Genomic DNA, 27,922 nt, shown 5'->3' on the forward strand with positions numbered 1-27,922 from the left:
TAATTATCAATATGGTGTCTGAGGCAATCGTTAGTATATAATGTAAAAAGGGCTGGTGAACTGACGCAGCCCTGCGGGACACCAGTGCTGATTGGCCTGGGTTCCGCAAGAGCATCATTCACTTTAACCTGTTGAGTACGGTTTGTTAAAAATGAAAAATACCAGTTAAGAATAAAATGGTTAACATTCATATGTTTCAGTTTCTGAATAAGCATGTGAGGCTGTATAGTGTTAAAAGCCGAACTAAAATCAACAAATAAAATACGTGCATAGGCTTTGGGGTCTTCAAGATGTTTACTGACCAGATGTGAAATGCTACTAATAGCATCATCTGTGCCACGCCCCTGCCTGTAAGCAAACTGAAACGGATCTAAAAACGCACCAACATCTTTTTTAAGAAATGACACCATTATCTTCTCAAAACATTTCATAACAATAGAAGTTAGTGCCACAGTCCTAAAATCATTATTCACCTTTGGGCATGGTTTTTTAGCTACCGGTGTAATTACTGATTTCTTCCACAGAGTGAGTATGACATGCGAGTCTACTGATTTTTGGAAGATTGGAAACCATGCAGGTGTCAGCTCATCTGCACATGTCTTTAACAAAAATGCTGATATTCCATCCGGTCCCATTGCCTTCTTAGTACATAAGTTTTTAAAATGCAATCTTACCACCTTGGGTTCTACCACCAACCTTACATCCTGCTCTGTGACTAAAATTGTCTCTAAAATATTCTTCCCTTCCCTTCAAAAGAGAAGTCCCGAGTTTCAAATCTCAGATAAAAGTCATTCAGTTCTTTAGCTCTTTGCAGGTCATTTGAAGTGCTGATACGTTTTTGAGCCGGTGTCATATTCGTGATTGCCATCATCGTGTCCCATAGGTTTTTTGATTTCTTTTCTCTAATATTTTGTTCGATTAGTTCTTTATGTCTCTTCCTGGCTTTCCTGAGCAATTGATTAAGCTCGGCTTGCACAATTTTCAGTTGTGCTCTATCGTGGTTCTTAAATGCCAATTTCAGTAAATATATGAACTGTCCTATCATAAGAACCTCTTATGGTTGGCCAATAATATTGTTTCTGAACCAAATCATGTGCTATACAATGAATTTGTACTTTTAACATCTAACCGTCGGTACAAGGTACCGAGATTTACAGTAATCGAGTGAGGCTAAAGAAGTTTTTTATGCATCACGCCGTCTTTGAACTCAATAAGGCACACAAAAAATTAGAACCTTTTCTAGTTTTGTGTGATATGTATTTGTTGTACTATTTTGTGCTTGTAAAGGTGTAGTGATTTATGTAGTAATAACTGTGAATGAACATACTGTCATGCAAGAAAGTCAATATAACATCATATCATAATATATTACCATAATACATCTTCTCAGATAAAGGCTCTGTTCATCACGTGTACACTGGTTCCTTCATGACTGTAACAATAACTTCAGTTTGGAGGAAATACTGTCAGAGAAATATTGCAGACTGCAGTTACATTGCATAAGGCAATAGTTCTGTATAAACGTTTTGCCATTTGATCTTTATGATAAAATATTGCAAGTGCGCCTTCTTTAGAATTCAGGAAGACATGAAAAAAAGAACTGATCTGTTCTGAGATGGAACAAAACTTTTTATAAGAAGTAAAAGAGGAGATACTATGGTTGTATAATGTTTTCTTTTTGATGCATAAATGGTCCAGTTCTTTGAATAATGGTTTGTAGGAACCATTCATGTCTCGATTACTTACTGGGAAACAATTTAGAACAGTGGTTCTCAACCTTCTTGACTCCAAGCCCCATCACTGACAAAGACAATATTTACAGGCCCCCTCAAAAAATCTTTTATTGAGTGCTCAGCAGTGCATTTTCAACACAGTAAGAGATATGACGTCAGTTAACGTTGTCATCTTCATTTCTCAGCAGTTAAGTTATCAAGTTGCTTTAATGTAACTTATTGAAATAATTTAAAAGTTACTTTGAGGCCCTCTTGGAAGTTTGCTTAGGCCCCCATTTGGGCCCCGGCCCCCTGGTTGTGAACCACTAGATGTGTGATGTTAATTTTCAGAATATTTGCGCCCCTTGTAGGTGAAAAGTATTTATGCTAGTGGAAAAGAGCGACATTCAGCAGATTTTTTAGTCTTCCCAGCAACACATGACGAGAAAACGGTTGTCTTTACTTGAACAATGCAACTCATTTAATAAAACAGTATATACAATTATGAACTGATATGACAGATTTTAAGAGTCAAACAAGAACGGTTTGGAGTTTTATTTAATCCAAAAATAAATAGATGTTTTCATGCAGACTTATTGTCCTCGGAAGAAAACCTTTATACTCTATTGAGGACTTTATACACAAACTGCAAATTAGCATATTTTAATTAAGACCCTTTTTATTGCTGGATCACACCTGAGTTATGAAAATAATCATATTTATCTTACACTGTGTTAAAAATATAAGAATCCTTTGACTTATCAATACCTATTCAGAACAAATGTAATTTTTTTTAAGTTAATTGAATAATTAGTCAATGTCATGTAATAAAGGAAAAGAACTGTAATCAGGGATGAATTATTTCAGTAAAACTCCTAATATCCTCTAGTCATCCGCAAACTCTAAAAAGCAATTTTCAAATATAATTGTTTGTTCCCAGCTCTGCTACTCTCGAGTTGATTCAATAAATGTGAGGAAAAAGTTATATACTGAATTCTGTTGGCTTAAAGATTGAGGTATTATTTACTGTAGAATATAGGTTACCATATTAATAATAATAATAATAATAATAAAAAACATTAACTTGACTGTTCTTCTGCAATAAATGTCAACATGAATTTCAGATGCTAAGCTTAAAGGAATATTCCAGGTCCAATACAATATATATTTTAACCTTTTTAATATTTTCGCCTGTTCTTAAAAAGAAATAAAATAAATTTTTGGAGGGTTTAAAGTCTGAAAATGTTATAAAAGGAATTTTTTAAGTTTATGGATTGGCCCCATTCACTTCCACTGTAAGTGCCTCACTGTAACCCAGCTTGTTTTTGTTTTAAGAAAAGGAGGGATGAGTCAAAATGTATTTTTGTGGTAATCAACATGGTCACAAATGCTGTCGATTAAGCTTAACTTGTTTTGAACCTGGAATATTCCTTAATTTGACGTAGAATTCACTGCATATGTACTGTAAAATATTATCCATAAAATAATGATGACAATTTTTACCCATTGACTGACAGCATTAATATTATCATTTTGGCAACACTTTACAATAAATGTATTAGTAAACACAATAGTTAACATGAAATAACAACAAACAATAATTTTACAGCATTCTCGTTTAATATTAATATACTAATTCTTTTTTTAATGATGTAAACTATTTTAACAATTTAAAAGTTATTATATAATATAAATAAACATCCAACACCTATATTAATGAATGCAGTAAAAAAGTATTGTTCTTAGTTCATGATACCTAATGCAAAAAATAACATTAACATACTGAACCTTATAGCAAAGTGTTGTCATTTAAATGATTACACTATTTAAGCTGCACTCAGTAACTTTTGTTATGCATGTCATCTTGAACTTACACTGACACCTAATTGAATTGATGCAGCATCATTCAAATGCAATAGTTTTTGGTTACAGACGCTACTGTAGAAATGCAGCGTTCACAGTCAGATATTACTAATTTAATCCATGAGTAAACGTAGTCCAGAAACATGGAGGTTACTGAGATTAGGCAAGCAGTATTGTGCTGGTCATGTGATCATAAAATGACCACCCCCATGAGGTGACCCTCTCCATGTAGAATAAAAAAGCTGTTATAAGGTTACTGATATGATTGGAGCTTTAACCTCATGTGAGTGCTCGTGATTTTATACTTTTTTTTAAATTATTGTTCATTTCTTAAAGAAGTGCAACTTTTTTTACTGTGTAAAAAAAATATTGAGTGCACCTTTAAATAAAAGAAATGTAACAACCAAAACATAACATTCTTTATGTTATGACGAATCACTCTCACTGTCAGAGATATGTGAGTTTCTAAAAACACAGATCTGTGAAGCTTACTCTAGTACTTACTATAAACTCTTCTCATGCTTGATCCAGGATGTACTATATAATATATATATATATATATATATATATATGCATAATTGGTGTAAAAATGCAGCTTTCATTAGGCTACAATAACATTTCTTCTTCATCTGGACAGGAGGACAGGATAACATAGTTCTGAACGAATCGCCAAGGGGAAATCCAGGCGTTACAGTAGGCATAAATCACAGAATACGAAAGGACACTAAAAACACCACAATACAATGCAATGCAATGCAATATCAGCTTAGAACACCATACAATTATGCTGACATTCATACATTTAAAAGGCCAATGAAATTTATTCTATTCCCAAAACAGTAAAGATGATCTGGTCTCAAATGCATTCCATCACAGACTGACTGAGCCACTATTGACAACAAAAGCAGCATCCTCAAGCCATTTGATCAGTGTCAAATGGACAGTAGGTGTCTCTGTCCGACTAGTATCTGTTGCCTCTTTCAGTGCAGCACTGCAGATTCTCCCATTCCTATTCCTCCTTCAGCAACTCATTAATCAAATTGATTGTACCTCATCAACTTAAACAGATTTCCTCAGCTGTTTATTTGAGCAGGACGAGGGCTGAACACCCCACTGGGGTTTGTGGTGAGGTATGTGACCGCAGAGTCAGGACTGTGAAGGTTTACAAAGCTGTTTTTAGGTGCTTGTCCTCTGCAGTAATACAGTATGCAGTCATTGCAGACACCAATATAAGAGTCTAACATATCCAAGTGATGGGCACTAAAGTGAATATTTAAGAAATGTCAGCAAGTGTAATTCAGCACAAAAAGCAGCTGTAAATCTAAAGGTCAGCAGATCAATATGGAAAATACGCAGCAAAAAAGAAGAGGGTAAAAACACAACATTAGTGATCAGAAGAATTCAACTAAAAATGGGTAAATATCAGTCAAATGAATCATCCTTGTGGATATGTCTATCAGTAGTAATAGCAATTACTGAACTCTACAGTACATTGACAAATAATGGATTTATATGTATTAAAGAATGCCACTTCAAAAAGCGCCCATACCCAAAGGAACTGTGAATGCACTTAGAGTTCTGCAAGTCACTGTAGTAAAAAGTGTTTTCTAAACAGCATTAAACCATCTGCCAATCTGAGTGACAAGCCCTTAAAATTACGAGACTGTTCAATTCCAGCTTACCAGTTTAACATGGAATTGCATTTGTAATTACACCAGAATTCATGACACATGCTTCAAAACTGACTGCAGAGCCATGTTTCCCCCTCAATAAGCTGCTGTTATGAGCTAGTCATAAGACCGGCTTGTCAACTGATACTGCCTCAGGGTCAGTGATACCATAAGAATATATAACCAACGTTGCTACATCCTCTTCTCTCAGCTCACATAACCAGTCAATACATTAAAAACAATGTGTTTGCGCCCTTTTGCCAGCTATCTTCAGAACGGTTCCTCTTCTTCTTACAAACAGAAAGCAGACCTGGTATCATGCTGAAATAATGGAGAAGTCACTTTTGTATCCTGACTGGTTAAACTGGCATGTATCATCAAATATTAACTGTGGCTCAGCTACAGCTCTGCCCCACTCTAAATGCATATTAGCCAATGTTAAAAGAGATCTGCACCAACATATCTGCATGTGAAGGGTGAGCGCACCTATTGGCCCAATCATTTAATAATATAAGGACATTATGATCCAGACATTTTGGTAAAGAAAGAGCATACAGTGATTACAGACTCCTCAGATTTAGTATCAAGTAATTAATCACTTTATTCAAATCAGTTGATATATTGATAAAATATAACTACATGCAGTGCCGTGTAGAAGTGCAGTTTTTAAAGGCACTATTTTCCTCTTTTTTCTGTCTGACTAGATGTGCATGTTGTGGCAAGTTTTGCCAAGCAAGTACATGTAACCCTATACTGCAAAGAGACCACAACTATAATACACAGTACAAATATGTCAAAGGATATATATAATAGATCATACATTGCAATGTTTTTAAAATGCCTTTTGGATATAAAGAAATTTGTTTCAGAGACATCTTTGCATTAAGTGTGTACAGTATGTGCTTTGCTGGGGGAGGAAAAAAATCCCTTGTAAAAACACTTAACAGTACATTTGCCATTTTGTCACTAGATAATAAATTGCCATATCCTTGCTTCCCCTGAGCTACAGATCTTATTTCTGTTTAAATGAACACGGAACATATGTGGCAGCAATAAGAAAACAGATTTGAGAGGCTCTCGAACAGAGAAAGCCTTACACCTAAAGTGCTGAGCTAAACCGTTAACATAAAGTGCGTTTGTGTTGCTTGATCTGCGGCTTATGAGCATGTGACTGCAGTCCCCTGAAATTCCAAAAAAGGCACTTGGTCAAACAAGAAGGCTGAGTTTAGTTCACAGAAAAAATGTACTTATGCCATCATTTACACACCCTCAAGTCGTTCCAAATCGGAATTTAGATTTTTTTTTTTCTCAATGTTTTTTTCCCATGCATTACAATGAATGGGGACTGATGCTTTCAAACTTCCAAATAGGATGAATTGCACTATAAAAGTATCATAAAAGTTGTCATTGGACTTGCACTATATTCCAAGTCTTCTGAAGTCATGCAATAGCCTTATGTAATGAACAGACCAAAAGGTAAGTTGCTATTCAAAGATTATCTGCCCCAACCAGATAATTGAGTAAGTTGAACTCGAGAACCGGATCAAGTCTGATTTGTGAATTAACTAATGATAAGTTTTTAGCACGTTTGCATCCTTTTTGAAGCTTGAAAGCACCAGTCCCCACTCTTTGTAATGGTATAGACAAAAACATAGTGTTCTTCAAAATATTGCTTTTTGTGTTACAAAGAAAAAAGAAAGTCACACACATCTGGAAGGACACAAGGGTTTATAAATGGCAACAGACTATTCCTTTTATGCTCTGGCACAACCTCTAAGCCACAGTAGAGAGCCAGAAAGAGCTTTCACTCTCTGTATCATCCAACCTTTGTGCGTTCCTGGAAGAGAACATCTCTTGGAAGTCAAAGAAATGCAGGAAAATAGCAGCAGCCCTTAATCCTCACTGTCCTCCAAGGTTTGGGGGCTGGAGTTCTCCTCAGTGTGTGAAGATGTATACACATTTTCCCTGTTCTGGAACAATGATTCCGAGCTCCGGGGTCTGTCTCGACCTCTGCAGCATAGCAGAGCCACCAATCGTGATCTAATTGAGGGAGTGAGCAGCACAAACATGATGCAGTTCGCAGCTCCCTGAAAGGTGTTCCCAATCCCCTACAGAGAAAAGAAAACACTTCATAAGGCTCATTGGGTTGACTTTGATGAAGTACACAAATAAAATACATCACACTTATGGTGAAGAAAGTGAACGGGACTAATTTAAGTTCATTGTGGGCTAACTCATGGGGCTTTTCCACTGCATGGATCAGCTCGACTCGACTCTTTTTTTAGCACCTCGGTTGAGGTTCCAAGCGAGCCGAGCCGATACAAAATGAGACGTCAAAACCCTGCAGATCACTCATTGGTCAGAGAGAATTGTCACAACCGGCGTCACTGGATTTGCGACACAGGACATCAACCCACTAGTTTTAAAGTTAGCAACAGTATCATTTGTTCAAGCAACATTCTAATTGTAAAAAGAAATGACTGTGCAAAACCATGCTGTGGTCAACAAACGTGGGGCAGACGTTCCTCTCATTAGCTGCGAAAAACGAAAAAGTCTTTCAGGAAGTGTCTTAGCTATTGGCCGCACACGGCTACCATCGGGGCTACCATCAGGGCACTACCATCAGTGTAGGGAAAAGTAAATATTTTTTTTAAAAGTGACTACAGAACCATCAAGGACCACAACAGCTGGAGAGGTTCAAACAGAACCAAGTGAAACCATCTATGGCAAAGGGAGGGAGAGTGCCCTGGACTCGGCCACGGCATTATTGGAGTCCACGATGGAGTATGGTACGTTTTGTTACGTTAACTCTATACTCTGCTTGAAAGCTTCACTTTATTTAGTTGACCAGCTACTGGAAAGCTTGCTTCTAAAACAACCAGGCCAATTTAACTGTTACACTTGTGTAAAATCACCATGCAACAACTGCTTTATAAAGCACAATGAGCTAGTAGCTAACAGCTAGTGGTCGTGTTATTGTTTATGGTCAGTAATGCTTGTGTCGCGTTTAAGATGATGATGTCACTGCAGTAGAGGCGGCGCAACTATGACGATCAGCCTATAATCCCACCCACGTTGAGGCAGCACTAAACTGCAGTGAAAAAGCAAACTCAGAAAAGTAAAGTGAGTAGAGTCGAGTCGAACTGTAATGTGCAGTGGAAAAGTGCCATAAGTGGAACTGTGGAATCGAGTCTCACACTCACATGCAAGGTCACCAGCACTGGGTTTTGCCTTGCAGGGGATTCAGTCAGCAAGAGCAGAAAGCGGATGGTACTCCACATGCGGAGCATTATGAAAATAACGGGGATGAGGGTGAGTTTCCTGTCTGCCATGGAGGACAATGAGTGAGAGACAGGACTGCTGGTCAGGATTGGACGGTACTCTGACAGGGCTGCATGCTTTAAGACATAACACAGAATAAAACAAGAACAAAAAAAGAGATCAGCATCAACACCTTCAGTGTTAAATAAAGTGTAATGATAGCAATTGTTAAAAAAACGATCTTGAATTTTTCATGCATGAGCTAGGAGATGCCTTTTTCATAGCAATGAAATAGCAAAACCCAACCACTAAACCATGTGGTTTCAAATGCAGTCATGTTGTCATCTGATGCATGCACATAGGCACATCCTTAGAAAAGCCCAAATAATAAGACATGGTGGGATAGATTGATGATTCATTTGCTAAATGGATTGCTGTGGATTGTAGGCTAATGATAGTCTTGTTCAATTATATGGAAATTAACAATATATTGCATTCTAAAGCAACATTTTGTATTGCCCAATCAATACTTGTCTGCCACAATAATGCAATGTATATTTTTATTATCTGAATTTTCATATTTATTATATTCTGAATTAAATTATAAAGACATTACTTCTAATATGGGGATAAAACATACAAGACATCTCAAGACACCCACGTTCTGTTTTATTCATTGCACTTCATCTGTTTTAGTCCAAAAATATAAGTTAACATCAGCGCTCGAATCGACAAATATTTAAAATTTCACATTTTAATTTGACAGACTTAATATACTGTATATAACAAATTTTCAGCATGTGCAAAATGCAATAAATTGTGATTAGCTTTGAAAAAGGAAGCAATTAATCGTGAATTAATATTTTAATCGACTGACAGCACTAATATATGCATATACAGATATATACTGTGTGTGTGTGTGTGTGTATATATATATATATATATATATATATATATATAAATGCTGTCAGTCAATTTCGGGAATAATCACTTTTTTCTTAACTTTTTCCAAAGTTAATCGCGATTAAAAGGGAGGGAAAGAGAGAGAGAAAGAGAACAAGTTCGACACAATTTTTAATTTTTAAATGAAAATTCTCTCATTATCTACGCACTTTCATTCCATCTCTATGACTTTTTTTGTTCTGCTGAACACAAACAAAGGTTTTTAGAAGAATATTTCAGCTCTGTAGACCCATACAATGCAAGTGAATTGGTATCAAAATTCGGAAGCTCCAAATGCACATTATGTCAGCATAAAAGTGATCCATAATACTCCAGTGGTTAAATCAATCTCTACAGAAGTGATGTGATAAGTCAGAAACAGATCAATATTTATGTCAAACACTGTGTCCGAATAGCCATACTTCTCTACTACAAAGGCAGTATGCCAATGGAGTAGTAGGTCCGAATCCACAGTATTCAAGAAGCAGTAAGCGAGAAGTACCTGGATGACCTACTATTTCTGGTGAAATTCTAAAGTGCGGATCGACTGGACACTTAACGATCCCATAATCCCTCGGGAGCTGAGGGGATGTCACATTCAAAACACTTGATTTAAAGGAACAGCATTGAATCACAAATTGGACAGCTTTTCTCAACAGTAAGTGCTTTATACTAAGATAATTGTTCCTTGTGCTCAAATGGTTTAACAAAACCAGAACAGATAGTTTTAGCAGTTGTTGTTATTACATCATATATTAGGGTCATGAGATGATGCCAATGACCTGGATGAAGTATGTCCGAAATCTATTCATACTACTCGCATGCCTTCCTAAAACAACATACTGTTTTGCCGGCGGATAAGTGCACCCTTCATCAAATATAGTACATACTGTGACAGTACGCTTTTTCGGATGCAACTTAAAGGTGCTGTAAGCATTCTTTTTCATGGAAATGTATGCAAAAATTGTTCCTACTCCCTGAGAGATTTAATGAAATAAGTGTCATGAGATATCTCATCTGTCTCTGTGACAACGGTGCTTTCGACCAGTCAATCATATTGCACTTTATCATAGTGTTGTAGCTGAGGCAAATTATTGAGGCTTACTGCCATTTTTAAGCAATGTTTTCATAACAGTTGTCAAATGAGGGCGCTATTTTGCTGCTGTTGTTTTTAGCAACCGTTTCTTCTTGATGTCAGTATAAAAAGCTCATTTGGTATCTTTGGAGTGCAGGGATTTTGGAAAGAGGGGGGATAGCTAATCCAACAGTTTTGCCTTGTGGACATAGAAAGGCAAAAATCACTTACAGCACCTTTAAGTCAATCTCCACTTTCTTCTTCTGTTGCTTTTGGCGATTTACATTCTTCATGCATATTGCCACCTGTTGGCAGGAAGGAGAATTTAAAGTAAAAATGGACTTACATATTGATCTGTTTCTCACCTTTTGAAGACATGGATTCGATTTAACAACTGGAGTCTTATGGATTACTTCTAAAATACCTTTATGTGCATTTTGGACATTAAAATGTTTGGCACTTGCATTGTGAGGACCTACAGAGCTGAAATATTCTTCTAAAAATCATTGTTTGTGCAGAAGAGAAAGAAAGTCATACACACCTAGGATGGCATGAGGGTGAGTAAATGATTAAGCTGCCTTTGATGAACTGCAGTGGACTTACTGCTTTTCGAATATGTATCTTAATAAGGATATACAGGACTGGCAGAGTGACATAGGCGATGAACTCCCAGATCTTTCCTGTGAGCAGCATCCACAGCACATGGTCTTCAGCTTGGATGTTCACCCAGCACCAACCAACAGACACTTCAGAGGCATCATAGCCGATCTTCTGCAGGGAGAGGGCTGCCACAGTGATGGCGAAAGGAACACCCCAGCTGACACAAACAACAAATCACATGAACTTTTACAGAGGAAACATATCAAGATTCAGATAACTTCTATCATACTCTATCATGTGAACTGCATCACATACTCTTTCTTATAGTCTTCGTGGATGTAAAGAAAACTGACAGACTAAAATACTTTATGAAGCCAAAATATTATACCTAAAACTAGGGAGAAAACAACCTTCAGTTAATTATATGTAAATTGGGGCAAGCATAAAACCCTTTTGGAACTACAAATATAAACGAAGAACACTCAAATTAACAGATGGTAAATGCTGAAATATGGTATAAAAAGTATTGAAACTGACAATAAAGCAAAAGTGAAAGGTATTTAGCCCCTCCTGACAGAGGAAATATGCTTTGAAGAGGAAGAGTTTACCTGATAAGATGAGAATACAGCACCAAGTTATCGGCCTGCCTCTGGCTGGACTTTACAATAAAAATGTACAAGTAAATGGCAATAGCCACAGTCCAGAAGAACGAGCTTGTGTTCGCAAATGTGGAAATTGCACCTTGCGTAATGCAGTCCACAGAATCAGAGTGGAAGTCCCTCCAAACGCCGTACGAGTACGAGAGGGCAGACAACAGGTCAGCGATAGACAGATACACGAGCAGTTTACGCGGTGTAGTTCTCAGGTCGCGCCAACTTACATACGTGCATATGATTAAAAGTGAACCAAAAAATGAAAGTACACATGACATTAAGATAACAACCTTTTCGTAAACATGCACCTCAGTCTGATTCGTCACGGCCATAGTTTTCCAGTTTATTGAATTTAAGTGTACCAGCCAGCGCCTTTGTTAAGATGTCTGTATATGTCGAGTCTTTTTCAAAGTATCAATTCAAATCTACAAGTATGGCATCCACCGAGATTTACAGTCCGTTTTCACTGACGAAGCATTCCTCTGCAAAAACAGACGGACTTTAAGATCCAGCAGCGTAAGAGGCTTGAATTCAGGCAGCCCAACAGCTTCTTCGCTACTAAAGAGGCAGTGAAATAATGTCTCGACAATAACAACAACATGGGATCAATTCTCTCTTGTTCCCATAACGAACTATATTTATTCTCCTTATAAAACAGTCTTCTTTATGAAAATCGCAACCCGTAGCGCTAGGTTGGCAAACTCAGATTTGTTCTTGAGTACTTGCTTTTAACAACGTGAAGTCATTGCCACACGCCGCCTGTGGGTAAATATTCGAATTCAAACGATATTCATTGTCCACCAAACGTCATTCTTCCGGTAATACCGTTCTGGAACTTGTAAACATGTGAAGCAACTTCAACATTCCGAATGGAACTACGCGAAAACTATCTATGCGCCTTGAATATGTCTCCAATTGTTGACATTTAAATACTACTGCAATCATTGTAATACGCCATCAGATGGCGTAATGTGAACTGCCATAAAACGTAAAGGTATTGGTCACTTACCAATCTTATCCACAAATGTATTAACTTTTTCAAATCTATCTATCTGTCTGTCTGTGTCTGTGTGTGTGTCTCTCTCCATCTAGTTAAAGGGATAGTTCACCCCAAAATGAAAATTCTCTCATCATTTTCTCACCCTCATGCAATCCCAGATGCGTATGACTTTCTTTTTTTCTGTTTAAAAATAATATCTCAATGCTGCTGGACGATTCAATGCAAGTGAATGGTGGCCATAACGTTGAAGCTCCAAAAAGCATATAAATGCAACATAAAAGTAACCCATAAGAATTCCAGTGTTTAAATCAATATCTTCAGAAGCAATATGATAGGTGAGACAGATCAATATTAAAGTCCTTTTTTACTTCATTCTTAATACATTCTTCTTTTGTTTTTGGCAATTCACAGTCTTCGTGCATATCGCCACCTACTAGGCAGGGAGGATAATATATAGTAAAAAGCAAACCACACCTATCAAATCACTGCTGACGACATGTATTTAACCACATGATTCTTATGGATTGCTTCTATGCTGCCTTTATGTGCTTTTTGGAGCTTCAAAGTTCTGTCCATTCACTTGCATTGTATGGACCAACAGAGCTGAGATATTCTTCAAAAAAATCTTCATTTGTGTAGAAAGAAAGTCATACATATATGTGTGAGATCTGCATGAGGGTGATGAGAGATGATGAGAGAATTTTCATTTTTGGGTGAACTATCCCTTTAATAGTTGTGGATCAGCTAATTGGTCTGATATTTTTTAGGTATCATAAGTTACAGTGTCAAAACTAAAACTTTTCATACAAATTATTAATTTAATTTGTATTAATTAACTATCTATCTATCTATCTATCTATCTATCTATCTATCTATCTATCTATCTATCTATCTATCTATCTATGTCTATCTATATTATCATCCATTTCTTTCTACACTGAAACAAATGGAAAGCAGCTATATTGAATATACTAAAGCAATACATTTAAAATCAACCTAATACATTTATGTTTGAGATGAGAACATACAGGTGAAACTCGAAAAATTAGAATATCGTGCAAAAGTTCATTAATTTCAGTAATTCAACTTAAAAGGTGAAACTAATATATTATATAGACTCATTACAAGCAAAGTAAGATATTTCAAGCCTTTATTTGATATAATTTTGATGATTATGGCTTACAGCTTATGAAAACCCCAAATTCAGAATCTCAGAAAATTAGAATATTACATGAATAAAAAAAAAAGGATTTTAAATACAGAAATGTCGGCCCTCTGAAAAGTATAATCATGCATATGTACTCAGTACTTGGTTTGGGCCCCTTTTGCATTAATTACTGCCTCAATGCGGCGTGGCATGGATGCTATCAGCCTGTGGCACTGCTGAGGTGTTATGGAAGACCAAGATGCTTCAATAGTGGCCTTCATCTCTTCTGCATTGTTTGGTCTCATGTCTCTCATCTTTCTCTTGGCAATGCCCCATAGATTCTCTATGGGGTTCAGGTCAGGCGAGTTTGCTGGCCAATCAAGCACAGTAATACCATGGTCATTGAACCAGGTTTTGGTACTTTTGGCAGTGTGGGCAGGTGCCAAGTCCTGCTGGAAAATGAAGTCAGCATCTCCATAAAGCTTGTCTGCTGAAGGAAGCATGAAGTGCTCTAAAATGTCCTGGTAGGCGGCTGCGTTGACTCTGGACTTAATAAAGCACAGTGGACCAACACCAGCCGATGACATGGCTCCCCAAACCAACACAGACTGTGGAAACTTCACACTGGACTTTAAGCATCTTGGATTGTGTGCCTCTCCATTCTTCCTCCAGACTCTGGGACCTTGGTTTCCAAATGAGATGCAAAATTTGCTCTCATCAGAAAAGAGGACTTTGGACCACTGAGCAACAGACCAGTTCTTTTTTCTTTAGCCCAGGTAAGACGTTTGACATTTGAAGCCCATGTCCAGGACCCGTCTGTGTGTGGTGGCTCTTGATGCAGTAACTCCAGCCTCAGTCCACTCCTTGTGAAGCTCCCCACACATTTGAATGGCCTTTTCCTGACAATCCTCTCCAGGCTACGGTCATCCCTGCTGCTTGTGCACCTTTTTCTTCCACACTTTTCCCTTCCACTTAACTTTCTATTAATGTGCTTTGATACAGCACTTTGAGAACATCCAACTTCTTTTGCAATTACCTTTTGAGGCTTTCCCTCCTTGTGGAGGGTGTCAATGATGGTTTTCTGCACAACTGTCAGGTCAGCAGTCTTCCCCATGATTGTGAATTCAACTGAACCAGACTGAGAGACCATTTAAAGGCTCAGGAACCCTTTGCAGGTGTTTAGCTGATTAGAGTGTGACACTTTGAGCCTACAATACTGAACCTTTTCACAATATTCTAATTTTCTGAGATTCTGAATTTGGGGTTTTCATAAGCTGTAAGCCATAATCATCAAAATTATATCAAATAAAGGCTTGAAATATCTTACTTTGCTTGTAATGAGTCTATATAATATATTAGTTTCACCTTTTAAGTTGAATTAATGAAATTAATGAACTTTTGCACGATATTCTAATTTTTCGAGTTTCACCTGTAATTATATTGTGTAAGTCAAAGTAAAATTTAACTGTCATAAAAAGTGACATGATTACATTGATATGAAATGATCAAATTGATTCGGACTACTAACGGACAGTGTTCACTCAACGTGATTTTTACTGCTTTCTCAATGTACTTAATTAAACTGAGTTAATCCAACAATTCTTTAGTATTTGGTCTCAATTTAATTTATTTTATTTTAATTGTGTACAATCCAACTATGTTTATTTAATCCAATTGTGTTGGGACTATATGAAAAAAATGTGTTGAATCAAAGTATTTCTGAAACGGGGCAGGGGATTTACATTTCCCAGCATGCTTTGCATGAGACTGGATTGGGTGAGTACATTTGAAATTAAGTGTTATTTTAAGGTATTTCTACACAAAATGAAAGAAGTAGGAGACTTGCATCTGGTGTTTAATGTTCTGAAATTCACATATTTAATCAAATAGCTGTACATACATTACATTACCACTTACACATGTACATTCGCCATTCTGTTATATGTCCTATTATTTGTATGTCTTATTCGTATGTTATAGGCTACTCTTACCTTGTTTTATATTCTGTGTCTCACTGTAATTTTCTATGTGCACTTGTAAAAAAATAAATAAAAATAAATAAATATATATATATATTTTTATATATATATCCTCGTGTACATGAGGACACTTGCCAATAAGGCTCATTCTGATTTAGATTCTGATGGTATTTAGAAACGTTTCTGTCATTGTAGATATTTTTCGGAGGTTACCATTGTAGAGAAGAGTGAAGCTAATGGTTAGGTAGGGATGGGTGGTTTCAACATTGTACTTTGCAGAACAATATGTGTATATTGATTCTGTCATGAAACGAAGACTGAAGGATCATCAGAATACAGACTTATTGAGGATCAGTAGACTCTCGACAGCACCATCCTTGTCATACTGATCAAAAATATATCTATACTATCCTATTGAATATTGTTACTAGCTAGCAGCAAGCTGTTAAATTAAGTGGAGTAATTTGGACAGATCTAATTTAAGCGAGATTAACTTTTTATGAAACAAAACATTTAAGTTGAGCCTACATTTTAATTTTATATTAAGGAAACTAATTAGCATTATGTGGAACCAACATTCATAATTGAAATACGTAAAACCAATTTTTTTTTTCAGTGTATAAAAATAATAGACGAGGCTCAGCTAATTGGTCTGATCAGATTAAAGCTATTCATTATTACTGATGTTAACGTCTGCTGAGCCTCAAAATGTTTATTTCTCCTGGCTGATGGGATTGTACAGTATTTGTGCTTTGAGTCAATCCTGAAGTAGGCCACAGTTATAGAGCAAGGAAGACAAAAATCCTAGGCTATCAGGATACCCTTGTGGTGAGAAAGTGATTTCAGAATATTTGATAAACAACCATAATTTATCAAGCTTAACATTAATGAGGCCATGTGTCTGCATCAACCTAAAATATACATTTTTGGAGTTGTCTCTCTGGAATTTTTGGATTGAGATGGCGTTTGTTTGGAAAAAAAGTATCCAGTGAGGAGAGATTTTTATTTTTTTATATTGGTCCATTTTTCAGGCCAAGATTATTTTTTGGAGAACATAACTCCTTTTATCAAACTGTCACCAATGGCACAATACTGTGCCTAAGATCAAAGAAAACTGCAGCATTGTGTTTCAATGCAGTACATCATTTAATTTCAGGGAGAGAGGTAGAAAGTGGAGGAGGGGAAAGAAAATCAATGCTTTCTCTTTTTCCTCTTTTAAAGGCAACTTTCTTCTCAGCACCTTTTTGAGCTGTATGTCCAGGACATTTTGAAGAGAGATCCTCATGCCCATTTGCATCCCTGAAGAGTCTCATTACTCCATATAAGTGTTAAAGTGCAAGAAGGGGTCTTATTTTATTGAATCTATGCTCTTAAAGGGATAGATTACACCAAAAATAAAAATTCTGTCAATATTTATTTGTTATCATGTTCTTTTAAACCTCTGTAACTTTCTTCTTTTTTCAACTTCATACAATTAAAGTAAATGGTGACTGAGGCTGTCAGTCTCAAACATTGTGCCTAATATTTCCATTTTCACTTACAAAATGTGTAAGAAAGTGAAGTTTTGTAGACAAAAGGACTTAAATATTGATCTATTTTCACCGACACCTATTATATAACTTCTGAAGATGTAGATTTAACCACTGGAGTAATATGGATTACTTTTGTGTGGCATTTATGTGATTTTTGGAGCTTCAAAGTTCTGACCACTGTTCACTTGCACTGTGAGGACCAACAGTGCTGAGATTCTTCTTCTAAAATTTTTCATTTGTGTTCAGCAAACGAAAGACACATCTGGACAATTCACAAATGGCATAAGGGTAAGTAAATGATGAAAGAATTTCATTTTTGGGAATTTCACCTTTTAATAAGTAATTAAACAGAAACCTAAATTGTGCAAGAAATGTGTAAAGATACACCCTAAAAGTTGTAATGTGTGAACATAAAGACAAGGCCTTTGGCAGACAGCATCACTGTAGTTGAAATGTGAAGAGTGGCTGGTATATATTATTGTATTATTTGTTGTTGCGTAATCTGACGTAGAGTAGATTTGAGTACATATACCAGTTAGAGCAAGGTATCAGGGACCAAATAAAAACACGTGTTTTGCATTCTGATATGTAAGTGCCAGTGAGGATCAGAAGGACTGGTTAACAAGGCAAGTTCAGTTTTGATCTTGTTATCACAGATAATACATGTAAATGCAACTCTTGAGCCACTGACATAATACAATCCAGACTCAGAGATAAGTTAGATCAAATTCAGAATACTTTGACTATGTCTGGGGCATTAATCACACAACTGACTCTTTGGAATTTGCTGCATAACTGCAAGGAAAATTATGCATGAAAAATTTGAAGCTTTAAAAACATTTATTGCTGTTTGATGATCAACAATTGAAACTCAACACTAATGCAGTGCTCTGAAAATGAAACTTGACTTTAATACACACAATACACACATATTGCTTTAAACATACTACCAAACATATGCCACAAATAGATAAATAAAAAATAAAAAATGACCCTTTCAAAATAAATATGGTTATTATTTAGACAAAATTAATACATGTTGAATTATTATTAAAACACAGTCACATTTAAAAAAGATAATTAATACTTCTAACATTCTATATGCAGTACACATGCTCAAATCGGAAAGAGTAGCCTACTTTACGTTTTTCTGTTTTCTTTTTTTTTTTTGTCATGATGATAATATATGTTTTGTTCCATTAGCAGAGTTCAGGATGAATGCATCACAACAAGACTGTAAGCTAAGTATAGGCCAGATATAAACAGGACACACTACTTCATGGAAATACTGAAACTGCAAAATATGGACAGCTGATTCTCATAATAACAGGTAACTTCATCATCCCTGATCAACAGAATAACAGAAGGAATAAAAACAACTATTGATTACAAGAACTAAAACTTGACAAATAAAACAGAAAGTGTAACTCAATCTTTCACTTATAAATGAATGAAATCAGTCAGTTGTTAAAGGAATAGTTCACCCTCAAAATTCTGTCATAATCTGTTCCATCATCATTCAGTGGAACACAAAAGGAAATGTTAGGCAGAATTATAGCCTCAGTCACCATTCACTTCCATTGTATCTTCTTTTTTCCATTTAATAATAATAATAAAAGTGAGACTGTAACAAACCCTTTCCCTTTTATTTACTTTTGTGCTCCATGGGAGCAAGTAAGTCATACAGATTTGGAACAACATGGTTTTTCATTTTTGGGTGTACTATCCCTTTAAATATTCAACAAGCGGTGAATAAAACACAAAGGCTGACACTCACAATTAGATGAAGTGGCATGAATGAAGGCAGAGGAGAAGCTCTGTTTTTAGAGAGCTGATAATATGAACGGATTGAGTTTTCTCCTCTCTCCATCTCTCTGTGTCTCTCTCCAGCCTCTGAGCGCATGTGTTGGCGGGTGATTGCGTGAGCGAGGTCGGATGGATGGGCCTTCCAAGGTGACGAGTTTCTGCGGCAGTATACTTGCTGATTGCATCGTTCTCACTCCACACAACAACCAGCTAAGACACTGCCAAAGAACCACTCACAGCAGTGCCCCCCCATCCCTCGCTTTCTCCTCTCCTTCCATCACTACCAATCTTTCACCATCATCCAAAGGATCTGGTATGTGACTCTCCCGTCTTCTGCGGGGTAGCTCGATCAGGACACTTTAATACTTTGCCAATGGAATGTCCGCAATCCTTCAGTGACAGCCGGTGACAGAGGAAGATTTCCTCTTAGCAAATAACCCCTAGTTCTGCTTTTGGTTTCCAAGAGATGCCGGTAGGTGAACAGTCTCCTGAAAACACAGAAAATATCTCATACTTCCAGTTTATTACACCTCACCGCTGTGTGCGCAAACAAAACTGTGTGAGGCAACACGGGGAACAAAATGAAAGAATCCAACTGACACATTAAACCACGAGACAAAGGGGACAAAAAACGGCAACTGTAAGAGAATGTATGAGCAATGATGGCTGTATGACGAAAGATAGAAAGTACCAAAAATCACATTTTCCATCTGTGAGTTTAGACGCATCATTAATTTCAGCATCACAGCTGGTTGATACACAGAGACACTGACCTCAAGGGTAGAATTAAATAGAGTAAATTGTAACACATTTTAAAATATGGTTCTATATGTTAACATTAGTAAAAGGGATACTTTAACTATAATGATAATTTTATTGGCTTCACTAAGCCAACATACTGTTATTGCACAGAGATGGTTTAGGGTTTTTCCAAAATCCTTAAACTAAGACCAAAATGGTCAATTGCAACTCCTCCTAAAGCTTTCAAGCTACATCCACCAAACTCGGCAAATACTTTCATACTTTTCTAACTCAGGTTGCTATGACTTTTTTTTAACTGATCAAACTTTTTTGCACAATGGATGACCAAATTTTGGAAAAACCCCACAGACTAACATAGAATGTTAAAACAGGCCAAGATTCAAATTCCAGCATTCACTAGGCCTTTAATCAGCTTTAAGTTGATCTCTAAAGCTAACTGACCATTGCTAACCATTGAACTTCAAACTTTTCAAACTGGTTTAAACTTTCAGACAAGGCCTTGTCAAGCCTTCATCAAAGAAACTTTCCCGATCTAATTCTATAATAATTCACTCACCCTCATATCGCTCCCAACGTGTATGGCTTCTTTTATTCTGTGGAACACAAAAGGAGATGTTAGGCAGAATGTTAGGGACTGACAGTCTCAGTCACCAATCACGTTTATTGAATGGGGAAAAAAAAGAAGCTTAAATATTCTTTAAAATGTATCCTCGTGTTCGACAGAAGACAGTTTGATACAATATGAGAATGAGTACACATGATGGCAGAATTTTAATTTTTTGGTGCATTAGGTATCATGAACTAACAATTAACACATTTTATAGAATGTATTAATCTTGGTTAATGTTATTTTATAAATACACTACTGTTCATTGTTCCTTCATAATACATTTACTATACAACAAGTGTATAGTATATGTCGAGATATATTACATTAACCAAGATGACTAAACGCTGCCGTAGTATTGATTATGATTATGTCCATGCTATTATGTCAACTAATGCTGACATATAGAACCATATTGTAAAGTGTCACCAAAAGTATTACAGAGCCCGCAACACTTACCTTAAACTAAAATCACAAGATGCAAGATGAAAATAAACCCTAAGAATACACTGACATGGCACTCTGTCTGAACTTTAGGACAGTAATCACACTGCTATCACGCATATTAAACTTACTTCTGATAGAGAAAGATAGAGAAAGACTCGATACATTGAGAGATAGAGAGATCTGCCACACCTCAGGGAGGGGAGAGCGCACCTTCCTTTATTACTTATATGAACTATGCTCAACCCTCTGCACCACAAATAGCAGTGTGACTCACTTATTCTCAAATATATGCTGAATCTAGGTTTAAATAGTTCAGCTGCCTGTAAGAAACTGTGTGGATCTGTATGTTAGAGCGAGAGAGTGTGTGCATGAGTGTGTCATACGTTTATGACTGAGATGAGGGAGGGCTGGCCCGGGCCCTGATTTGTTGTTCAGCTACGGAAGCAATGTTAAGGCCCTATCTGTTGGTATTCCCCACAGTGAAGCTATTTTGGGCAGGTGGCCTCTCTCTTAAGGGCTGTGCCAGAGAAGATAGAAAGATGGTTGTTCTGCTCACTTACAGCAGAGTGGGAGAGAGTTTGTTTGTGCGTGGGAGAGCAGAAATGAAGAAGAGAAAGTGGTGGCACAATTAAAGAGAAAGAAAAAGTGTGAGAGAGAGAGAAAGTAACAATTTAATAAACAAATGCTTGTGTGACTGCAAGTGACAGTAAAATCGGATCAGTGTGTTTTGAAACGTTGTACGTGATTTTGCCGCATTGGCTGTGTGTGTGTGTCACATCGGCTTAATCACTCAAGTCATCAGACACACAGAATCCCATACTAAAGCGAAAAATAACATTGTGACCAGTCACCCGCCTGCCACAAGTGGTGTCCACTTCTACCACTGTTTTTCTACAGTGCTATTTGGTGACTTAAGTAACTGCATGCAATAAAGATCACAGTGCTTCCCAACAATGTGGTTCCACGTTAACCCTTCACATATGCATTTGCCTATGAAAACATGTTGAGGTCAAGAGATGACTAAGTAGTGTACATAATATTATCTTCGTCACTGCTCTTCAGTCGGAGTGAGAGGCACCAGTGATGCCTTTTTACAGCAACTACTGATACAATATTCCGTTGCGTCCGCAGTGTTATCTGAGTCTAAGCAAACACACCTGTAATTGTGAGACTATTTCAGTAACAACCTTGACTGACTGCTGCATCACATGTTTGCTGACATCACTCTGGGATGGGGGAGAGGTGCATTAACAGGTTGAGGCCTATCTAGAAGTACTGTCATGGAGTTTCTTTGAATTCTGAATTTCACCCAAATTGTAAACAAACCATTTGAATTAAATAGTTACATAAAGGGGGGGGTTTTGTTTTACTAGAAATCACGAAAGAACAGCTAATAGAAAGTTTTCCATCTGTCTTGTAGAATTAAGAGCAGTTAATATTTGACTAACAATGAGCATGTTTAGATGCATGATCTAAATCTGATTATACTTAAATGAATATTCCGGGTTCAATCGACAGCATTTATGGCATAATGTTAATGACCACAAAAAATTATTTCGATTTGTCCATCCTTTAAGAAAAAAAGAGCAAAAATGGAGGTTACAGTGAGGCACTTACAATGGAAGTCAATGGAGCCAAAATTTGAAGGGTTTAAAGACAGAAATGTAAAGCTTATAATTTTATAAAAGCACTTACATTAATTCTTCAGTTAAAACGCATGTATTATTTGAGCTGTAAAGTTGTTTAAATCATCATTTTTACAGTCGTTTTAAGGTCTTAGGATTTCTTGAAAATTATCATGGCAACGAAGTTGTAAAATTGGCTATAACTCTACACAGAAAAGGCTAATAAGTGATTTTATCACACTAAAATCATGATTACATGCATATGTTTATGTCTTGTGGCTATACTTTTGAAACAGTGAGTATTTTAACATCTACAGATTGGCCCCATTCCCTAACATTGTAAGTGCTTTACTGGAACCCAGATTTGTGCTTTTCAAAAAAAAATTAAAAAGGAGGGGCAGGCCAAAATTAATGCTTTCAATTGAGCTTAACTTCAGTATAAGCTGACAACCTGTGTGTTCATGTAAATGCCTCAAACAGCGTTTCTTTATTGGAGTAAGGTCATAAACGATTTAAGCATAAGCCGATAGACACAGGTAGATTTTTGCCCATTACCCTGACTCTGTGTTGCATGTAAATACCTTTTACCGGCATGCTTATTGGCTTATCTAATGTGCACATGACTGTTTAGGTTTTGACATCAAAGGCAGAGAATAATCAGATGATTTCAATTCTTACGTAAAGGCGATTTTCTTGCGTTGGCAGATATTTATAATAAGCTCATTTTTGGTAGTTACTGTATCAGCATATTGGTGTGCGTTAACAAACTCAATGAAAATGTAATACTGGTACTTACTCCCAGTACAAAATGTTTTTCCTTTTCAAGACTTGTTTTCAAAAATATCTTAAATTAGGTTTCGTTTTCATATACTATTGGAAAATTGTTTTAAAATGATTTACAGTAACAATAAACCTACATGGATTTAGTTAGAATCATGCTTAAAAGAGGTGGGGTGTGAAAAATTATTCAATTTAATATACACTGTAGACTGTCTTCAAACAAGTCTTAATACCTTGATCAATTTTGCTTTTCATGTAAATGTATCTTGTTTTATATTTATTTATTTTATTACTGGAAAACCTGACAAAAATACTGATAAAGATAACAATTTCTCGGTAAGCTCATAACCCATCACATATGATCAAATTCATAATTTCTCCCTGAGGGTTGACAACCTGTCAGTCTTGCTCTACTGGCTTCTTAGTTACTAGATGTATCCATCACATCAAAAAATAGAGGTGTTTTGCGTAGCATAACACATGACAGAATGCATGCTAAATTAAATCTACAGCATTTCCATTTAACACTGGTGCATGTTATCAGATTAAAGGCTTTGAATTATAACCACATATGAAGCCTGCTTTGAGGAAATCTGACCAGCTTCTGAGGACAAACAAAGACACACTCATGCATGAACACACCCTGTCTATCAGCTGTCTCACAGTCTTTAGAATTAGTGGAATGCTACAATACTCATGTTAGTAGAATCAGTGCAGAGGTAATGCTATAAACCATTACATCATTACATCACATGCAATGCCTTATAAAAGCATTTAGAACTCCCACATGCAAGCACACGCATGCGCGCGCACACACACACACACACACACACACACACACACACACACACATACACACACACACACACACACACACACACACACACACTCAAACACGCCTCGTGATCTGGTTTCTGCTGCTGTTGCTAAATTGCAGTGTTGTGTCCCTGTGTCTGTCTCGTGAGGCAGACGGCTTGCTGAGGCCACATGATGGCAGGAATTCCTGGCTGCTTTGGGCCTGATGTAATCTCTAATAAAGGCTTTCAGGAAGCAGGGAAAAACACACACACACACACACACACACACACACACACACACACACACACACACACACACACTTGCCAGCTGGCAGTGGCGTGCGCCTGTACACCCGACACACTTTAGTACCAAGATACACAGGTGCTACTTTAACTGATAGATCAAATTAATGAGTTTCAATATGAATACTCAAAAAAGTGTGCATTAATTTATACCGCAAGGGTACAACTGATTCTCTACCAGTAGTTTTACTCCATTTAAAGCTGCAGTGTGTAATTTCTGAACCACTTTGGCACATAAATTGCAAAATAATTATTGTTTTCAAACAGGTATACTGAACACACCCCCTGTCTTTCATTGGTGAACAAACAGATAGTCCCGCCCTTAATTCACACCATTGGTTGAGCCAAAGTTGCTGTGTTAGGCAGGCAGTCCAATCAAACAAACAGGAAAGTTCTGAAAGCGTAACAGAGCCACAGTATTTACACTTTTCAGAGAAATAAACCTGCGAATGCTTACTTATAGTTATCTCCCCATATTAGGCTGGGATAGGAGAAAGTATTTTAACATTAAAAAAAATTACACACTTCAGCTTTAAACATATTTGGAACCTGTGGTAAAGGGACAGACCAGACCAGAAATCTAAATTATTAATTAACCTTTTAACATTTCTTTTATCATTATGTGATAATGTGCATTTCCCCCCTTTTGATTCCTTAAAACACTGCTTTCCACATTTGTTGGAAACAAATAGAAAAATAAACAGGATGTATGAGCAGTTAGTACTGAGATATTCCACATGGGACACACAAGCATATTAGAAGACACTGCATAAGACTGATTCAATAAGGACTAAGATTAATGGTTTAATAACAATGATTGTACACTCACCTCACAGCTTACTTTGAATCTCTCCTCATCCCCGGACATCAGGATAAGTTTCTGTAAAAGAAACACTTGGCTGTGACAACCATTCTATTTTCCATGTACACTGTTCCTTTCTCCTTCTATTTCTCCCACAGTTCTGTCACTCTAGTCTATAGTACAGCAGTCATTTCATTCCTCAGACGTAATCATCTTAAAGGGAAAGTACTGCTAAATATTACTTGGCAAAACGTTTCATGTTTGTTTCTTTGTTTGGCCAATTCATCTTTTACCCTGACTAGAAAAATGAAACTTACAAGAAAACTTGCTTTGGTGACATAACATTTATCATAAGTAACGGTAGATTTTAAAAATAGAAAATGTTAACATTAGCAAAATCAATCATATTTACATTTAAACACAATTTATTGTTGCGTGATATTTTATAGGAAAATAGTCTTTCATCAAAATGTAATAACACTGAAAGACTTTCCGTTTTGGTCTTATTTTTCAACCTCCTGTCACATAGAAGCCGCTCTCCACCATTTCATCGATTTCCAATAAGTAAACTCAAGTCCCACAACATTTATTTTTCAAAATGTCCTCATAATTATTTCTCATCACGGACGTAAAATATACTGTGAGTGCCATTTCACGTCAACTTTCATGTTGAGTAACCGGAAAGGACATAATGAGAAAAGTATGAGAAAAATAAATACAAATTAATAAGAGGAGAATGACACACACTAAAAAGTTAAACATTTACCTTCAGAGGCATTATGAAGACCAATATACTATTCAATCCTATAGTACAGAAACAAATCTAAAAAAAAGTCTAATATCCCCAAATCACAGGGGGCAGAGAGGTAAAAAAATTAAATAAAAAAATCTATTTGTTTACCCCCCAAAAAGCAAGAACCTCAAATCTTTGCAAGGCTATATGGGGGTGACAAAGTGCAAACAATGCATTCCTAAACAATATCAGTTTACTCAAGAGACTGTTGATCAATGTAAGCTCTATTTGTAGAGCTAAAAAGCATAAATAATTCAGCCAGCCCACCTTTCAGCCAGAGAAATACATTGCTATCAGCAACATTGATGCTCCTGGCAACAGCAGAGGTGCTTGTGAGTTAACCACTACTTCACGGGAGTAACCACCAATTAAATGTACAAACGTCAGAAAGTCAGTTAAACAAATCTTTTCTCAATCTTTAGTCTCAGGGGTCGAGCCATCCGAAATACTGATCAACTTTGGTGTGGGTAGGGAACTTCTAGTAAGGGGATGTCCAGAGTTGAGGAAGACTGTTTAATCAAAGACACAAAGCACGTCCGTTTATATAGTCAGACAAATCCATATGTGCTTGGACAACACAAAAGATATTCTTCCATTGCTTCACATTGATTTTTTCTTCTTCTATTGTTAAGGTCAGCAGTATTTGTTCACGGATGGAGACCAGAGCACTAAAGGTACAGAGACATTTAACAATTGGTCAATAATGTCTGTGAAAAGTAAGCATAAGACCTTAAAAAAACATGACAGAAAGAACATGACCTTCTTTGAAGAGATTAATTAATCTAAAAATGGAGAGTTTATGTGTGGGAAAAAAAAAACTTTTACTCACTCTCTTGTCGTTCCAAACCTATATGACGTTCTTTCTTCTGTGAAACAAAGGACACATTTTGAAGAATGTTAAAACTACTCTTTTTTTTTTTTTTTTTTTTTACCATATAATGCAAGTGAATGCTGATTGAGGCTATCAGCCCCTATCATTCTCCCTTCATCATCTTTTGTGTTATAGCCTAATGAAGAAAAGTGACATGGGCTTGGAACAAAATAAGGTGGAGTAAATTATGACAAAATGTTTATTTTGGGGTGAAATATCCCTTTAAGACAGACACACCAATGCAGATCATGACTCTCATAGAGTGCCATTCATAAAACAAAATAAACCTTTAACACTAATGTTACACTTTAAAATGTATTGTGGTGGCAAAAGGTTTTGAATAAAACTTCTATTCTTAAATCTACACCTGGTGAATGACACTTACCTCGTCTTAGTTTAAGCTCTTTGTCAATTCAGTCTATTACAAACTCCAGCCATTCCAAAGACAACATAATCTGTACAGCGTTGTCGTCTTTTACAGGTCAGTCAGAGGAAAACACTCAGCTATTGGTACTGACCACAAGCCCCAACTGCCTCCTGACAAGCCGGTACAAGTCAAGGCATGTTCTTGCACTGTAGTGCGCCCTCTGCTCTACAGCTTCTGCAGGGAGGACTGGCAAGAGGAGGAGCAATAGAGAGGAGTTACCAGCAGGGGTGACAGGACAATTAAGATCTCACCTATTCTGATACCTCTCAGAGGTCACTGTACCATGTTTACTGGTAGGAGCATGTTCAGGCAGTCACTTTACGCAATAAAACAACTAACGTGTCAAAGTGACTCACACAGCAAGTGTGTATAAAGCCAAGTACAAACATGCAGGAGGAAACTCTAATGTCAAAGTCAACTCAGTGACATGGTATTATTCAAAGTGTTAAAACCACTATATTTCTCTGC

General features: G+C 36.7%; 1 protein-coding gene and 1 long non-coding RNA gene across 2 annotated transcripts; both read right to left on the minus strand.

The window, feature by feature from the left end:
* Positions 1-5,838: 5,838 nt before the first annotated feature.
* On the minus strand, positions 5,839-12,691 carry gpr157 (G protein-coupled receptor 157). The gene is made up of 4 exons (XM_052091595.1): positions 11,732-12,691; positions 11,127-11,340; positions 8,449-8,643; positions 5,839-7,353 (listed from the first exon to the last, which is right to left on the minus strand). Exons 1-4 carry the CDS (start codon positions 12,106-12,108, stop codon positions 7,138-7,140), a joined length of 1,002 nt encoding a protein of 333 aa, XP_051947555.1. The 5' UTR covers positions 12,109-12,691; the 3' UTR covers positions 5,839-7,137.
* A 5,064-nt stretch (positions 12,692-17,755) lies between these two features.
* Positions 17,756-27,570, minus strand: LOC127619154 (uncharacterized). Its single transcript, XR_007967536.1, has 6 exons — positions 27,413-27,570; positions 26,986-27,022; positions 26,424-26,824; positions 25,391-25,441; positions 20,559-20,595; positions 17,756-19,728 (listed from the first exon to the last, which is right to left on the minus strand). It is a non-coding gene; the product is annotated as an uncharacterized LOC127619154 (long non-coding RNA).
* Between the last annotated feature and the right edge of the window lie 352 nt (positions 27,571-27,922).

Source organism: Xyrauchen texanus, chromosome 25, assembly GCF_025860055.1.
Source record: "Xyrauchen texanus isolate HMW12.3.18 chromosome 25, RBS_HiC_50CHRs, whole genome shotgun sequence".
Lineage (NCBI taxonomy): Eukaryota > Metazoa > Chordata > Actinopteri > Cypriniformes > Catostomidae > Xyrauchen > Xyrauchen texanus.